The sequence below is a fragment of the Daucus carota genome, chromosome 5 (assembly GCF_001625215.2).
Source record: "Daucus carota subsp. sativus chromosome 5, DH1 v3.0, whole genome shotgun sequence".
NCBI lineage: Eukaryota > Viridiplantae > Streptophyta > Magnoliopsida > Apiales > Apiaceae > Daucus > Daucus carota.
The window spans coordinates 43,092,393-43,110,160 of NC_030385.2; the positions used below are offsets into that span (position 1 = coordinate 43,092,393).

General features: G+C 34.2%; 4 protein-coding genes across 5 annotated transcripts; 1 reads left to right on the plus strand and 3 right to left on the minus strand.

Moving 5' to 3' along the window:
* The first annotated feature begins 1,044 nt into the window (after positions 1–1,044).
* On the plus strand, positions 1,045–10,539 carry LOC108219957 (syntaxin-132). Of its 2 annotated transcripts, none has more exons than XM_017393559.2 (13): positions 1,045–1,242; positions 2,003–2,113; positions 2,458–2,514; positions 4,199–4,247; positions 4,547–4,635; positions 4,704–4,777; positions 4,866–4,908; positions 5,005–5,065; positions 5,207–5,232; positions 5,314–5,391; positions 6,050–6,130; positions 6,237–6,302; positions 6,397–6,889. In XM_017393559.2, the coding sequence occupies exons 1-13, from the start codon at positions 1,225–1,227 to the stop codon at positions 6,565–6,567; spliced, it is 924 nt and encodes a 307-aa protein (XP_017249048.1). In that variant the 5' UTR covers positions 1,045–1,224; the 3' UTR covers positions 6,568–6,889. The 2 variants fall into 2 exon arrangements, with proteins under 2 accessions (XP_017249048.1, XP_063950399.1); XM_064094329.1 differs by lacking the exon at positions 6,397–6,889 and adding an exon at positions 10,119–10,539 and having other exon boundaries at positions 1,081–1,242.
* Positions 10,540–11,063: 524 nt separating this feature from the next.
* On the minus strand, positions 11,064–12,156 carry LOC108221809 (uncharacterized). The gene has a single exon (XM_017395666.2). It carries the CDS (start codon positions 12,024–12,026, stop codon positions 11,127–11,129), a length of 900 nt encoding a protein of 299 aa, XP_017251155.1. The 5' UTR covers positions 12,027–12,156; the 3' UTR covers positions 11,064–11,126.
* Positions 12,157–13,093: 937 nt separating this feature from the next.
* LOC108223343 (uncharacterized) lies at positions 13,094–14,380 on the minus strand. Its single transcript, XM_017397540.2, has one exon. The coding sequence runs from the start codon at positions 14,081–14,083 to the stop codon at positions 13,184–13,186; it is 900 nt and encodes a 299-aa protein (XP_017253029.1). The 5' UTR covers positions 14,084–14,380; the 3' UTR covers positions 13,094–13,183.
* A 306-nt stretch (positions 14,381–14,686) lies between these two features.
* Positions 14,687–16,886, minus strand: LOC108223341 (isocitrate lyase). The gene is made up of 3 exons (XM_017397539.2): positions 16,728–16,886; positions 15,024–16,626; positions 14,687–14,950 (listed from the first exon to the last, which is right to left on the minus strand). Exons 1-3 carry the CDS (start codon positions 16,755–16,757, stop codon positions 14,856–14,858), a joined length of 1,728 nt encoding a protein of 575 aa, XP_017253028.1. The 5' UTR covers positions 16,758–16,886; the 3' UTR covers positions 14,687–14,855.
* Between the last annotated feature and the right edge of the window lie 882 nt (positions 16,887–17,768).

Genomic DNA, 17,768 nt, shown 5'->3' on the forward strand with positions numbered 1-17,768 from the left:
GAACATGTTTGTTGTTATTAATTTTTATATGGTTCACTTTGTATACATGAAAATATTATTCATGCAACACATGATTAGTATTCGGATTAATCACAGATTAGTCTCCGATATTTTCTTTTTCATTCTACAAATATTAATTTTAAATTATCAATATAATTTTTATAAACGCGCGGTTTATCAACTAGTTTATTCTAAATCTTAAACTATAGATAACGAGTGACTCCTTAAATCTCCTCGTTGAAGAACGAAAATCAAACAAGACACGCAAATCCCCCGTAATCTTCTTAACCATTTTGGAAAAATAACCGAGAGCCTTATACTTAAGATTTTGAATATATTACTAAACTTATTCTTTTAGTTTTCTATTAAAAATTCATATTTAAAAGAAAAAGTTTATTATTTCAAAAAAAACTTTATTATATATTAATACTTTATCAAAATCTAAATTTTAAAGCATATCACAGTCATAAAATTTTTAGGATTGTTTTCAAAATTATCCAAATTATAATTATTTTTTTAAAAAAATACGGGACAATCATGTATGCAAAGTCGTTTGCAATCCACTAATCTCAAAATCAACTATTTTCGACTCATGTTATAACTTCATTCACAATTTCGACTATATTTTAAAAATAAATTTGAAAACATTATTTATAAATTTCCTATATTTTATCACCATAATTTAGGTTATATTATAAACTACTTTAAAAACAAAGAGTTATATTCTAAACTATTTTGTAAATAGGGCCTTTGTAACACTAAATTTTATAAAAATAGCTTGTTTTGATTGGTGAAGTTGATGTGAATGGAGGGGGACCGTTATCATTTATTGTTCATCCACCAATCAAAATGAGTTATTTTTATTGGAGTTAGGGATTATTGTGTGCCCTCGGGCACACCATGAAAAATTCCTTGTAATTAAACTAAACTCAAAGAAACACAAAAACTCTAATCAGCTGTTTGGCAAGTAATGCTTCGTGGCAAGATCATACATATTTTTAATATTGTCCCTCCTCGTTTACAGCTCCGCTAATATCGCCGGCCAAACACGGCAGATGAAACACACAACTTAAATGTATTAACAAAAGTAAAACAACTGTTAGTAGGCTGTAATGAAATTTCAATAATCGAGGACCCCATTAGCTTTTCTTGTTTCCTTTCTTTTCTTCAACACTTTTACTCTCTCTCTCTACTCTCTCTCTCCACAGGTGATTTTTGATCAAGATGAACGACCTTCTTTCAGTAAGTTTCAATCTTTAGCAACCCCTTTTTGTTATTGCATCTATAGATTGATATTGTCTGTGTAATTCATGAAAGATGTTGAGTTTGGTGATTTTTAAGTCATAGATTGTGTCTTCATCTTTGGAATTTGATTTATAATGCTGATGATTGTTGTTGGAGTGGTGGGTGTTATAGGAAATTAGTAGAATATTGATCCTTTTAAGCTAAGCAATTAGTGATCAGTGATGCAAGTTAATATATATGTATGTATGTTGGTTTTGGGGGGGAGGGGGGGAGTCAGATTGGGGGGAGTCAGATTGATTGCTTGAAGATCTGAAAGAAAGTTAGGCATATTGGAGATATGGGTTTATTCTTGTATACCTTTTGTGTGTGTAACTTTGATGAAGAAAGTAAAGGGGATTATTTCCCTCCGGTGTTGGTTCAGAGGTTTGGGGGTTTGAATTGTTTTCATGTTTGTGAGCTTGATTCTGTGCTTTATTATAATTACGTGGAATTTGATAAAAAGTGTAATATATAATGCCAAAGGAATATAATTTTTGATGAAGACCTTTTCTTTGGTTCTGTTGGTCTGGAGAAAGGGTCATCATGGGTCTTATTCAGGTTGAAATTGAGTATTGACATTATCAGGTATTGTGTTGGTAAAATTGAGTCAAGCTCTGTGCCCTATTAGATATTTCCGCCCCTAATTTTTATGTTTTGTAACTTATTTTAAATTAGAGATTGTGCAGTTTATGATTTTATGTGTTATGTGTTTTTTTAGGATTTCGTCACCGATTCCAGGAGTAAACCTTCCAGAGATGCTGATATTGAGATGGGCACTCGGCTTCCAGAGAGTAACTCAGATATGGGAATGGAAGCATTTAACAAACAGGTACTGGGTGGGTAGGTTTTGGGTGGGTGGGGGTAAATTGAGGTGCCTATAAAACATGAAAAATTTGACAAATGCGATCATAGATTTGGAACTTAGGTTTGTGTGCAAATTTTTAGTTCCTGAAATCTGAAGAATTCGATTTTATTTGTTGTTTTAATGGGTTGAGGTACCTATGGAACATGACAGGTTGCCGAGTGCGTTTGTAGATTTAGAACTTGGGACTGTATGCGAATTTTTAGTTACTGTTATTTGAAATCTGAAGAGTTAAATTTTAATTTTTGTTTCAATGAATTGAAGAATTGCTGTGCTTCTCCAATGTATATCTACTTTTGACTTTGTTGCAGATACAAGAGGTGGATAGGCTAGTAGATAAGGTTGCTGGATTACTTCAGAAACTTAAGGTATTTGCATTTCTTAGATTGCGCCCTTTTGTTGTGTGATATAATAGTGAGGCAAGGCTTTGACAAGGGACACAAGATATGAATGATGAATTGCATTTACGACGAATTTTATTGTGGGGATTCTTTTTCAGGAAATTAAGAGAATTTCACTATTAATATAGGGTATCCCACCATTTTCTCATGATAAAGTTAATAGCCTAGCTAGAGAGGCCCATAAATAACTTTTGATTTTGAAAGTTAAAAGAGAAGCTTCTCATAATCCCTATATAGCACACACAGAAAAACACAAGCATTACTGAAAACAATCAAATGAATATTGAATTAGCTAAAACAGAGCTCCTTCAGCAGACATCATACCATACTTTTGGGGGCAAAATTTAAAACTCTTGAGATAGAGAAGGAACCATGATACCTTTATATGTTATATATACCCAAAACTATATATGCATCCTATATAAGTTATAACTTATAAGGTTTCGTTCTGCTTCTTTGAGGAAGTTTTTGTGCTGAAGCTTTTCCGAATGTTTTTGAACTCTTCAGAGTGATTTCTTATTTTGTTAAGTGAAATAAGTATAGATTGTATGGTCATCTCTCCATGTATGCACGTAAGGAGTACATGGCTTCAGTTCCCTTCATGCCTTTATTGGGACTTTATACCAAAGATCTTACATACTTCTTTAGGCTGGGAGCTTGATCTTCTAATTACACTTTTTGCCGCTCAAATTGCTCAAGTGATGCAAGTACTTCTTTCATTATGTCTGTGCATCCTTTGGGCTTTGACTCCGAAATAAATGCTCCACCTGGGGATTTAATTTGATTTTAGCTACTCGAAAAATCATGAGAGCATTGGTGCAAATTCTTCAACATAGTCTTTTAAGCAAACCCTTGTTTAGAGAGTAAGAGAGGTAGATATCATTGAGGCTGAAACTTTTCATAAGACTATTCTATCAAGTATCACCTTGTGCCCATTACTTTGGTGCTTATATCAGGTTCTTTTTGTGGTTTTTACATTGAAGCTTCACTACTGAAACTGGCAGTCTCTGACATGACACATATCCGAGTGCTAAACTCAGAATTTTTGAGAACTGGCACGACCTAATCTGTATTTGGGGAGCATATAATTTACAACAAATAATTATACTTTGTTCGATATCATATCAAGATTTTAGCATGAATTTTTAGAGGGCTTAGCATACTACGGTCTTGTCCTTGAACTATACTGGAGTTCTATTATATACACAGTACACTCGTCTTTACATCAATCCTGTGGTGGATTTTTAACATCCTAAATTTAGCTCATATGCGGTCTTTCAGTTGGTCAAATTGTCTAAATTTCAGTCAAAGGGTTTAACATGGAATAAGTGTCATATTTGAGTGTCCTAGTCAGGCATGCATGATTGCCAAAAGTCAAGAGTTTAAGTAACATAGCATATGTGAGAATGTTCCGGTTCACCTTGTTAGCATCTCCTTCGTTCCAATATAGTTTCTTCATCTGTGGAAAAGTGGGATGTGACCAGTTCATAAATGTAAGGGGATGTAGAAAACACTCTTGCAAGTTTAATTGCTGAAAACAATTAGTTAATATATACATTAAGCTACAGCAAAGTTGGAGTAGAAAGACAAATCCAGTTCCTTTCTCCATATTCAATCTTCTCATGTGTTTTTTTTTTTTTTTTTTTGATAGGATGCTAATGAGGAGTCAAAGTCTGTCACAAAAGCATCTTCCATGAAAGGTGAAATTCCTTATTCAATCTTTATGTTAAAAGCAGACAAGTTATGTTATAAAATGTTAATACTGCTATCCGCAAACGATTCTGATCGTGATAATCTGAAGTAGGATTGAGTAGACATGCTTCTTGCCTCATTAATAATTGGAATTGTTTATTCTCTATAAATTTTAAATCAATACATTGGCATCACAATTCGATATGCTAAAGCTTTCGTAATCATTACTGGTTCACAGAGCTAAAAAAATTTGCTTTATGACATTCCATCATCATAACTAATATCAACTGTATTGCGTTGATCACAGGAATCAGGAAGCGGATGGAAAAAGATGTTGATGAGGTCGGGAAACTTGCACGGAATGTAAAAGCAAAAATAGAAGCATTAAATAAGGAGGTATGGGCTTTTCAGATGTTTCTTGATCATGATTTCGGACAGTGTTGATTTTAGTGCTTTCTCTTCAGAACTTGGCCAATCGGCAAAAACCTGGTTGCGGAAAGGGTACAGGAGTTGACCGATCGAGGACAACCATGACAAAGTATGCTACTAACAATTATGAATCTCATTTCAGTTTGTTATGCACATGTACTATAGCTTCAATTGCAGCTTTTTTATTTACTTTTCAGTGCTTTGACCAAGAAGTTCAGAGATATAATGATAGAGTTTCAGGTATGTTCATACTTGCTGTTATGTTGATATTAATTGCATCCCTGTGTTCAATTAATGTTACTGGATCATGTAAGTTACCAATGCTTATTTTATCAGACATTGAGACAAAGGATTGATGATGAGTATCGTGAGGTCGTGGAAAGAAGAGTAATAACAGGTTTGATCACTTTGGTTTGCCAGCAATATTCAGATACTATATTTACTATTTGGACTTATCACCGATGTCTTAAGTGTTCCATCAAATTGTCAGTATGATTTCTAATTCGTATTCTCTTTGTGTGCCTTCATAAATTTGAAGTTACTGGAACCAGACCAGATGAAGAGGTTAGCTTCAAATCCAATGAAATTTGTAAATATTAGGCTCTATAAGTATAAACTAATAAGGAATTATTTATGATTTCCCAGACGATTAGCAACCTTATAGAAACTGGCAATAGTGAACAAATATTCCAGAATGCTATGCAAGAAATGGGACGCGGACAGGTACTATATTTATTCATAATCCTTTGTAGAGTTTGTAATCATCTGTATCATGTACTGTTTAGACTCTAGAGTGGGCAGTTGGGTGTTTGTTTGATTTTTATATGCCCCACATCTTGGACAATTGTCTTTATTGTGAATCATATAATATTATAAATTAGGAAACACTGATAGACTACAGAAGCTTTTGATAGGCTAAGTGCTGGAATAATATAGAGTGGCATTAGGATCTCACTTTTTAATGTTGGGACAAAACAGGTCTTAGACATGAATACAATTTACCACTATGTAATGCACAAGGCCACTTGGTAAAAGACATTTAAAGTAACCTGCGTTGTTAAACTAGAAAGATTCAAATTTTTATCAAATCACAGTTTAGGATGTAGAACAATCTTGTGTTTGACAAGGATTCAATTATCTCAGAGTATTCATGTATCGTATATCTTTACTGTGACAAAGCCAATTATATAACTTTTAACTTATTATAATCAATTTACAAGTTCAGCTCTTTTGGGATTTAAAATTCATACGTTGAGAGATGTATGAAATCCAGCACACTTGTAGAATGGGGACGAATTTCTATCATTTAGTCTATGCATCTTCTATATAATATCTTCTATGTCTGAAGTTACTTTTTGCATCCTGGGGAGTGTTGTCTCAGGTGCTAAATACATTAGAAGAAATCCAGGAGAGACATGATGCTGTGAGGGAAATCGAGAAAAAGCTTCTTGACCTGCATCAGGTACTATTTGAATTTAGTTATACATCATACTATATATATTAATACATAAATAGAGATCTTATTGGGGAAATCAACTTGATTAAAACTTCTCCTTGGCATATGCCAGATTTATCTTGATATGGCGGTCCTGGTTGAGGCCCAAGGAGATCTGTTAGATAACATTGAAAGCCAGGTTTGTTTCTCTCAACTTGTTCTACATATACACCTAATTGTAGCAGCGCAACATACCTTTCTACGGGTTGTGCGTTAACCGGAATCTTGTTCAGGTCTCGAATGCAGTCGACCATGTCCAATCAGGGACAACTGCACTTCAGAAAGCAAAGAAACTTCAGAGGAACTCTCGAAAATGGATGTGCATTGCCATCATTATTCTTTTAATAATAATCACAATTATAGTTGTTGGAGTGCTCAAACCTTGGAAGAAAAACGGTGCTTGAGTCTTCGGTCCCCCCTCTTTAAGTTTCTCGGTCTACGTGTGCGCTAGCCTTATAGTGAGTCGGAAAATAGTTTACCATTGGATATATACGCACATCATTAAGTCTTCCCGTCATATTTAACTGCAACTATTTTACGATTTCTTTGGTATATGACCGCATTATGATTTTTTATGATTTTATTTTATTTTTTGCGTGTAAAGTTTGATAATTTTCGTGGTCTTTCTGGTGTTGGTGTTGGTGTTCGAGTCTGAACACAAAAACAAAGAAACCAGTACATTATTGTGGATATTATTGAGTTTTAATACTAGCAATTTTCTGTTTATTAGTGTCTAAGTGTGTTACAAGACGAGACCGATTAATGTTCTATTTTCTAAATATGATTTTATTTAATATAATATCTCAAATGCATATTTTTTTTGGTTAGACGTGTATAGCAAAAAGTGAAATTCTTAGGTAGGTGCTAGATAGCCAGGATTTTCCCAAGTTATGCTAGTCTTCCTCAAGTTATGCTACAGCCTTCCTTTAGTTCAATACTAAGTTTTGATACACTAATATATATGAATCTTGTTTTAGTAATCAAAATTATTTCCTTTCATTTCCTTGTCTTTCACGGATATCTATTTATATTCTCATTTTATAATTTTCAGTTTAAAATCTATAATAATAATACTTCTTAATACATCAGACTACTTTTTAAAAATGTAAATTACTCTATTCTGGCAAAAAGGAGAAGCTACACAAGAAATTAATAGATCATATATTGAATGTTAATTTTTTAAATATTGCAATGGATTGTTAATTTTGTGAAACACTACTCATGGTTTATTATATAGATTTAAGTTGCACATAATATAAAAATGTTCTGGTCTCTATTTTATTATTCAGTCATTTTTCATTTTTTTTTCAATTTGTGTATGAGAATCCCGGTGCTTTCTTAAATTTATTAACATATATAGACTTTAAATTAATTTACAAATCTTACAATTTATAAATTCTATGCTGTTTTTGAAGGTGTTTAGATGTTTTGAAGATATTAAATTAATTTTTGATACTTTTTGGCACACTATGTATTCCCAAAAGAAAATATGACCTGTATTCTTTCTTGATATTAATTTGGTACAATATGAGTATGCACGGTGTTGGCATATATGTGATATGTATCTAAGAAGATTTAAGATAGGTAAATAAAATATTAAGCTCATCACCTTATAAAATTAGTTAACAAATATTATATACCCAATTTTTGAAATAGTAGTATGATACTTATATTGACGTTGAATAAAATAGATATTAAAAGATTTTTGCAATTAAATAAATATTTAAAATTTTAAATTGCATATCATAATAGTTAAAAAAAATATTAAGCTCTTGGTTAGATATATTTAAAATTTTAATTCAATTTATAAAGTATCTGGATATTCAACAAAGTTTTATAAAATCCCTACTAAATATTACATTTGTTTATAAATTAAATAAATTTTATAAAATATGTAAATTTGGAGACGTGTTATGTATGATGTCTCTTTTTATTTAACTCGGCATCAGTGTTTTTGATAAAGATATATTTTTATATATTATGTTTATAATCCTCAAAAGGAAAATGAGTGTTCGGTTGTCAAAAAATAAATTAAAAATTATTCTTCTGTTTTTAAAGTATTATGACCCCACTACTAAAATCATAATTTGTTATCATTATTTGAGGAAAATGTAGCAAAACTTTACACTCTAATAGACATTTATACATATATAATTATTAGAGTAAATCTTTTTAAAATAAATAATATGTGATGTCGTAAACCCTTTATATTATAACATACATAATGTTTATAATAGAACATCTCCAAAAATAAATAATCTTCAAAATCATAAATTCTTTTAATTGATAAAATTTGTGTACCGAGATCAATATTAAAATTTAATAACTAATCTATGTTAATATTAATTTTAATGTTTTATTTAAAATTTAGTATTAAACCTTCAAATTTCGTGTAAAATATTTATCTAATATATACATGATTCGTTCAAATTTTTTTAAAATAGAATTATTATTGATATTATATTTAATTCATCTTAATGATATTTTTATATTATTAATTAAAATTTAATTAATTTAGCTAATGTTATTAATTCATATTTGTTGCTTAATCCAAAATGTTGATACAAGTAAATATTATTTCCTCTGTCCCTCTTATTTCCTTAAAAGTAAATATCAAATTTTTATTAAGGAGATTTTTTTAAAAAGAAAATAGGTTACAGAACTATATTTTCTCATTAGAATGCGGGTCAAACTCTCGTCCTAAGATAAACTGAGAGAGTTGTATGTAATTTACAAATGATTTATATAATGAGTATAATTATATAAAAATAATTATTTTTGTTAGAAACATATAAATCTCTCACAAATTAACTCACTATAGCTATAAATTTATCCTATTCAAAGAGGTTGTAGAAGAATTTTAAGAATTGCGGTCCTTTTTATTTTAAGAATCTTTTATCTCCTTATTTGCCTGAGTTGTATATTCCTTTCAATTCTCTCCTATCACATTTCATTTTAAAAGAAAATTGTGAGTTAATAGACAAATATTTCTAAGAGGTAAAAGGAAGGATGTTGTTTCAATTACATGAGAATGTGTAGAATATTTTAGTAGGGAAAAAAAGTATGTATAGAATAATCTAAATACTAATATGATAATCCATTTCATCATATTTTTCACGTTACTTCTATTTCCATGCATTTGTGTTGGAAAATTTTTTGAGTTTGCCACAGATAATTAGAAACTATGGGCAAAAGTCAAATAGAATGGCCGGATGAAATTTATGTGCCCAATAGTTTATCTATTATTCTTGTTTTAAATAGTAATTATTTTTGTTAAAATTTTCTAGAAATTACATAAATTATATAATTTAATAAGTGGACATAAATTTTTACTGATCGACACGCACTTTAATATTTTATAATATATAGTTTTATGATATTTTTTTAAAATTTTCTTATTCTGAACAGAAATATAATATTCAAACTTTATTCCCAAAAAAAATAATCATAAAATTAGGTAATAGAACCCTACTTTACCGTAACATTTAAAATCCGTGTTCGCGTTCCGTCCCATGTTACCATCTATATATAACTCAACGGGGACTTCCGTCCCATGTTACCATCTATATATAACTCAACGGGGACGAGTATCGGGGACGAGTATCATATATGCATGTTAACACATCAATGCTACACAAGTTTAGAATGAAATTTGGATACATAGTTTTAATGAATAAATAATTTCAAACAAAATTACATACCTCGTATCATGATACTTAGAAATAGCAGCAGGAACAGTAAATGGGTGTGCCATGCAATTTCAATTGAAACAATAAATCTTCTCTTTTGTGGATAAAAAATAAATGCACAATTACATAATATATTTTCTTTTCTCTGTTGAAGGTGCGTAAATATATATCCAATTTTTTTTTTATCAAATGTACGCATATCATAGATGCGCAAAGTTGCATCTACCTGATTAAAAAAAAAGAACTCTCTTTTTTCTAACTTGTAGGTGGCAAATGCTGTAGACCATGTGCAATGGGGAACTGATGCTCTCAACACTGCCAAGAGCTTGCAGAAGAAATCCAGAAAATGTATGATGATTGCCATCATCCTCCTCCTCGTCATCGCCCTCATCGTCGTACTTTCCATAATGAAACCATGGAAGAAAGGAAAGTAAAGCCAATTCTGGACAAATATACAAACTCCAACCGGTACTAATCATTTATAGACTCCAACATTATAGAGTTTATGTTCTGAATAAGCAGCCTCATTGTTGCAACTACTGCATTACAGCTTTCCTGTCGTGTTTTCACAGGAAAAATACTTCTTCTGGTATTTATTTTATTTGTTGTGCATGATGACTGTTATCAGTCGATGTAATACAGGATCTTATACCATGTAAATCGCAATACTATCATTGTTATTTGTTAGTTACGGTGTTCGATAATGGCCTTGCTTCTTTTTATACTTCATTTGACAAATTTTTGTGTGAAGGTTGATGCATTTTGGCTGAGGTGCATGTGCCTTTTGAGGTAAGAATTATTTTCAACTTTTTTACATTGTTTGTGGAGGTCTGAGGACGCAGGGTAGAAATTGTTTAACAATTCCTCTAACAGCTTAAGGTTTTAGATTGACGGGTTACTTAACATGGTAAGACTTCCGAGGGAAATAGAAAAACATTAAGATTATGAATATGTGCTAGGGCGCTCCATTGAACTAGTTTAGTTTGGTGTCTTGTTTGATTGTCGTTTATTATGTTTTTCTTAGTTCTGATTCAACTGTCATTATTTTCAAGATCAGGGCGTCTACAGAAGTGCTGGATCCTCGATTGCAGCATTTCTCTGGTAAAGTTCTGCATTTTACATTGCAAGCTATGCAAAGAGTTGAGATTGAAATATTTATCAAAGCATCAAATTTAAGGTAATCCCTCTTGAATTTTGTTAATGTACACAAGTGAGGAAAAGAACATATAATAAATGATCCTGGTAAACTACTGGAACTTACAAGTCTGATCACACTACTCAACCTTCCAAGCATAAAGAAAAAGGCTAAATTGAGTCTCTTTCGACTGCCCCACTGTAGAGTAATACATGCTTTCACCGCTGCAGTCACTGCCATTTCCATGGACGCTACTACTGTCGTCCTTGTCACACTCTGATTCGGTCACACAAGGCTTGAATATGAACAATCCATGATTAGACCCCGGGTCACAAAATAACCATCCATAGACATCCCAAAAAACCTGAACTGCCTGCTTATTTATTGTGATGGTCTCGTTTCCCCTAAATTTCCACTGCAAGTTCTTGATGTTGATCTGCACAATCCCATCAACACTAATCCACATTTCAGGATCTTTAGGCCCGGATGTTGAGCTTTCTACAACGATGTCGTGTTCTTTGGTTCTGTGATCAAAGGATGCCCGCGTTGAAAAACTCTTCTTCCCAAAGACATGTTCTTTTTTGTAAATCAGAAATGCATCAAATAAAGCAGGCCTAGATTTCGTCTTCTTATATGCCTTTTTCTTTAAATCCCCTAACAATAATGCCACCTCTCCATCAGAAACTAATGCTACATAATAATCTGACCAAGGCTCAGGACTTCCAGAAAATCTAGCAGCCCGAAAATCCCAAAATGCTTCCAACTGGTAACCATCTACCTGGAAAGATTTGTACCCTTTCCGCGACCAAAAGTGCCAAGGCTTTAAGTCTACTTTAAAAGTATGATGTTGATTACTTTCCATACTATCGACGGACATGATTAAGGAATAGTTCATCATGTTCTTGGTCCATAAAACGGTTATGCTTCGCCAGCATCCTCCAATATGAGACTGGTAAACGCAAGTTACACTGCTCTGTGCACTTTTATGTGATCCAGCATCAGCTGTTAGCTTTTGTGCTAGAGGTGGAGAAGACGCCATTACAAAGATTTGCCTTTTGATCCGTTATATACATGGAAAAGATTTCCCAATTTCACATTTCTATACAACATTCTCATCTTACATCATGAGAAAATAAACGAGTTGCAAAAAGCAATCACCTTGCACAAACAACTTTTTCGTAAACCTTATTAATCTAAAAGGCCTCTTGCTGTCGAATCAATAAGCTCTTTATTCGCGCAGAAGCTGGTACACCTGTGAATGATTAAAATCGATGATTCAGGTTTCCAGAAACAAGCTGAGCTAGGATAAAAATAATTTGACAGAGATTTGGTGTAGAATTTTTTGGACAAAGAAACAGGGAAGTTTAGACATGAGAGTAAGTTTGCGGAGGAAATATCTCAAGCTTGAGGTTGTGGAACAAAGAATTCCACATTATGAGGGCCTATATTTAGTCACATTATTATCCAAATTATGGACTTCATTTTATGTTGTGAACACATATCTTTCAATAATAAAATTTAGACAGACTCATTTGTAGTATGTAACTGTCATTTTTCGACAAGTTGTGCAGTATTGCTCTGATCTGATGACTGATCAGAGGCAGAACAGTGAAGATAACATGGATCTTGTTATCTACAAAGAAGAAAGATTGAAGTTTTCATATAGAATCATAGAACTCGAGGCAAATGACAAGAATGAATGATAATGCAGGCAAGATTTTATTCGACAGGGTTTCAAAGAGCTAACAAGATAACCTGCAATTCTGCAACATATTGAGGACCATAAAAATGTCAGAGTTGCACAATCCTGAGAGGCTGAAAAATAAGTTTCTGAATTCATATTGCACCTAAACATCTAAAAGACGCGATATCTGATTATTCACCATATTGACACGGTAGAATTTATGTTATGGCTGAGCAGAGTCATCATTCAGATCGGCTTTTCAAGCTACTTCCCAGTTATTTATTGTTTATAGAAATGATATTATATTTTATTTTGCAAGCTATGCAAAGAGTTGGTATTAAAGCTTTGATCGGAGCATCAGATTTGAGATAACACCGGCTTTTGTTAAGCTCTGATCATGAGAAAGGAAATGCAAAATATGCTAGCAAGCCAAACAGAATAACCACAATCAACAATGTGCACAAATCAGAAGCCATTAATACTCAATGCAATTGAATTTATAATTCTTGTCACTATTCAACTTTCCAAGCATAAAGAAAAAGGCAAAATTGTGTTTCTTTTGAATGTCCTACGGTAGAGTAATACATGCTATCCCCGCTGCAATCACTGCCATTACCGTGAGCACTACCATTGGCATCTTTGTCGCCCTCGTGTTCTGTTACAGAAGGCTTGAATATAAACAATCCGTGATTAGACCCCGGGTCACAAAATAACCATCCATAGACATCCCAATAAACCTGAACTGCCTGCTTATTTATTGTGATGGTCTCGTTTCCCCTGAACTTCCATTGCAAGTTCTTGATATTGACAAGCACGATCCCATCAACACTGATCCACATTTCAGGATCTTTAGGCCCCGATGTTGAGCCTTCAACGACAATGTCATGTTCCTTTGCTGTCTGATCAAATGCTGCTCGTGTTGCAAAATTCTTCTTACCGAACACATGTTCCTTTTTGTAAAACAGAAATGCATCATGTAAAGCAGGCCTTGATTTAGTCTTCTTATAAGCCTTCTTCTTCAAATCCCCTAATAATAACACCACCTCTTCCTCTGAAACTATTGCTACATAATAATCTGAGAAAGGCTCAGGACTTCCAGAAAATCTAGCAGACCGAAAATCCCAATATGCATCCACCTGGTAACCGTCTACGTTAATAGATTTGTACCCTTTCCTCGACCAAAAATGCCAAGGCTTTAATTCAACTTTGCAGGTTTGATGGTGATCAGTTTCCATACTATCCACAGACATGATTAACGAATAGTTCATCATGTTCTTGGTCCATAAAACAGTAATGCTTCGCCAACAACCTCCAATATACGCCTGGTAAACGCAAGTTACACTGCTCTGTGCATTCTTATTTGTTGCAGGATCAGCTGCTAGTTTTTGCACTAGAGGTGGGGAAGACGTCATTATAAAATTTTTCTTTTCAATCCGCTATATATATAGAAAAGATCTCCAATATTTACATTTGCCTGCACCATAATCATCTTACATTATGAAAAAATTTCCCTTCTTACAAGACCGATGTCTGAACCTGAATTCGGGCAATTACCCTGCAAAAACACCCTTCTCCGGGACTTGATCACTAATCCAAGGCCTACACTTACCGCGGATTGATAACCTTTTTCATTCACCCTAAAGATGGTACAGTAAGAGAAAGACTAATAATTGATGATCCAAGATTCAAGATTCAAGAAACAAGCTGGATGAGATCAATAATTCCATTAAAGTTTGTTGTAGAATTATTAGCACGAGGAACATGGAGACATGTGGAGAAATTATCTCAGGCTTGAGGTTGTGGGGCAAAGAATTCCACTATCTGAGGGCCTATAATTAGTCACATTATTATCCATACTGTGGACTTTACTTTGGGTTGTGAACCCTCTTATCAGATAATAGTGAATTTCAGACAGGCTCATAATTATATTTTGACATCTGTATGGAAAAGCTGGCTGATTGAAAGCAAAACAGTGAAGATCGTACACATGTTTCATGACCAAATGAAGAACAGGGTTTGAACAAGCTTGAACAACCGACATTTTTTTCTTTAAAAAAGAAGCTTTGGTAGCAAAAATTACAAATGACCATAATTTACTTATTGAAACACATGATTACAAATTCAAAGCACATAAAATAATTTCCCAAGCTGCTTTTCCACCACCCCTGGATTAGACAATGCGTCTCACATTCTTGACTTTGCAATCACCACAGCGCTGCCGCCCATGTTTGTAGCCCCGGACCTGGTCCATGTTTCTCCGAATTGATCCTCAGTGACTCCTGCAACAACCGCGGTTTTACATCAGTTAAAATTTTATAGTTATTTATGTTAATGATCAAATGATAGATGTACCTTTGCCCATGGCAGCGGTGGAAGTGATGCCTCCCTGGACAGTCCTGAGAACCTTGTCGTAGTAATTAGCACCGGACCATTTCTGATGAGCCAGGGTATCAACACCATGTTTCCTTTCCTCTCTTTGGATCTTCTCAACATAAGCCAGCATTCCCCTCTTTGCATAGTCCTTGGCAAAAGTGTCCACAATCAAAGCGTCCGCGTGGAAACCAGCAAGTGTTATGAACTGCCAACAATAGCCTAGCTTCGCGATCCTTGGAATGAAATCCATCATTTGCTGGTCAGTCATGCCTGATGCATCCCAGTTAAATGAAGGGGACAGATTATACGCCAACATGGTTTCAGGTACGACCAATTTCATCCCCTGTGCAAACTCTGAGCACTCGTCGTAGTCAGGGCTGGCCGTTTCCATCCAAATAAGGTCACAGATAGGTGCAAAAGCCCAGCCGCGGACAACTGCAGCACTCACAGACCCTTGAAACCTGTAGAAACCTTCTCTGGTTCTAGGCAAATCCCAGTCCCAGAACAGATTGACAAGGCCCAATCTCTCAGCAATCTCGCGGCCTTGTACATTTGACAAACACTTGTCAAAACTTGCACAGTTCATCCATTCATTCAATCTCCTCCTCTTCTCAGCCTCCCCAACATTCAGATTCTTGATGGCATCCACAACACAATCCGAAAAGGTCTTCAATTCAGCCATCGCCAGCCACTTATCCTCAATAGCTTGAAGCTCAGGCGCGCTTTTCCCAGCACCCATTGCAGCTTCCAGGAGTTCAGCCAGGCCTTTACCCTTAAGATTCGGGTTAGTCACCCCCAAAATAAACTGATGATCCCTGGTGTCAATATTTGACTGGATCAAAGTAGCTCCCACAGCATCAGTCCTGGCCACCAAAACAGTCTCAGTCCCCATCACATCGAATTGCAACCGTGCTGCAACAAGCCTATTAATATGCTCACTCACAGAAACAAGCACTTTCCCAGCCATGTGCCCACATTTCTTAGTCACAGAGGACTGATCTTCAATATGCACACCAGCAGCACCACGCTCCACAAAGAGCTTGCACATCTTGACAGTAGCCGTGGCGCCCCCAAACCCCGTGTCACCATCAGCAATGATAGGCTTCAAGTAATCAATAAAAGGCGTTTTAGCCCTCTCCTCACGGCTCAAACTCATCCGCGCCTCTCTCTGCTTCCTGTCATGATACAGCTGAGCCATAAAGAGGTGTTCCACCTTATTAGGCACAGTATCATAAGGATAGTCCGCCAGGTCCGGGCCAGGCTCATTGGTGGAGGTATGAGTCGACGAGCATTGCCATCCAGACACGTAAATTGAGTCCAAATGCTTGGCCATCATAGTCACTTGGACAGGGTCAAGTGCTCCAAAAGTCCTTGAAGTTGTGCCATTGGCTTGGTGTGCCTTCAGGGTCCTCCACAGCTTCTTGGCTAGCTCATCAGAGGGATAGCTTAGCTTCAGGTCACCGCGGAGCGAGACCACGTCCCGGGCTGAATAAGGACGGCGAGTGAGCCTGAATCTGTCAGAGTTCCACCATGCTTGCACCTCAGCTACCTCTGCTTCAAACCTCCGCTCTTCCTCCAGAATCTGTAAAAACAAAATGCATGCAACAATATTTAATACCGATCAACAATAAGCATGATCTTGTCACCTATGCAGATACAATATTACTTAAATAAATGTATTACCATTGAAGCATTTGAGAAAGATGCAGACATGGCTAGAACTCTAATAGTATTTTGGTAAATATTGTGAAATATGAGTATATTATGAAAATATTATGAGGAGTGCCCTCAATTTATAGGCCCTGTGATGACACTATTAAGATCAGTACGATAATGCACGAGTAAAAATCTAAATGCTGAGGAAATTTTATCACATCATGTGATGTCAAGTTCTTAGCTCATTAAATTTTTTGTTTTATTATAATTAATTTGTGTAAAAAATTCAAATCCAAAAATATTTTATTAGGATCATCAAGTTTTTAGCTCAATAATTTTTCTGCTTTGTTATATTTATTTCTGTACATATTTATCAAAATACTTGCTACTTTTTATAAAGATAAACAAATTTCTGTAGATTTATCAAGTTTATTATTCTTTAATTCATCAACATGCAAAATTAGATGGAAAAAAATCACCGTCCTCGTGTTGTACAAGGTGGGGTTACTTTACAAGTCTGCCACCCTTGCAAGGGATCAACCCTGGGTCAATTATTTATATTATAAAAAACAAATGAAGTCTTGGGTAGTTTTGATCTCCGACTTTGAAGGTTAGTTACAGAGTTAGCTGGATGGGATTAAAAAATGTCTTACCTTACCTTTTGTTTTTTTTCATACTGTGTTTTAGATTATTATTGTACGTTACTTAAAAGACGTTGAATTGTAGCTGTGATAAAAATTTGATAGTTGATAATACACTTATCTTTTTATATTACATGCTACTTTTTGAAGCTTTTTAATTATCATTAGTACCAATGATTAAGATATTTATAAGATGCGTAGTGTGTTTCACAGCAAATTAATTTAATGTATATAACTAAATACATGAATACGATTATAGTTTAATTTTGACATAGAATTTATATATCTTCCAACGTAAAATTTTTATATCTTTTAACGTAAAATTTATATATCTCTTTTATTTATAAGGAACTACCAGTAATTATTACCAAATTTCAAATTTCAGATTATGAATTGCATATATTTATTTATGAAGACTTATTTACGG

Excerpts from the sequence above, each read along its gene's own strand:
- LOC108219957 (XM_017393559.2), top strand. Across the intron at positions 5,066-5,206 it reads GGAAAGAAGAGTAATAACAG|TTACTGGAACCAGACCAGAT; the intron begins GTTTGATCACTT and ends ATAAATTTGAAG. Across the intron at positions 6,131-6,236 it reads AGCTTCTTGACCTGCATCAG|ATTTATCTTGATATGGCGGT; the intron begins GTACTATTTGAA and ends GGCATATGCCAG.
- LOC108221809 (XM_017395666.2), bottom strand. The coding sequence starts at position 12,026 with ATGGCGTCTTCTCCACCTCTAGCACAAAAGCTAACAGCTGATGCTGGA.
- LOC108223343 (XM_017397540.2), bottom strand. The coding sequence starts at position 14,083 with ATGACGTCTTCCCCACCTCTAGTGCAAAAACTAGCAGCTGATCCTGCA.
- LOC108223341 (XM_017397539.2), bottom strand. The coding sequence starts at position 16,757 with ATGTCTGCATCTTTCTCAAATGCTTCAATG. Across the intron at positions 16,627-16,727 it reads CTTTCTCAAATGCTTCAATG|ATTCTGGAGGAAGAGCGGAG; the intron begins GTAATACATTTA and ends TTGTTTTTACAG. Across the intron at positions 14,951-15,023 it reads CACCGCTGCCATGGGCAAAG|GAGTCACTGAGGATCAATTC; the intron begins GTACATCTATCA and ends CGGTTGTTGCAG.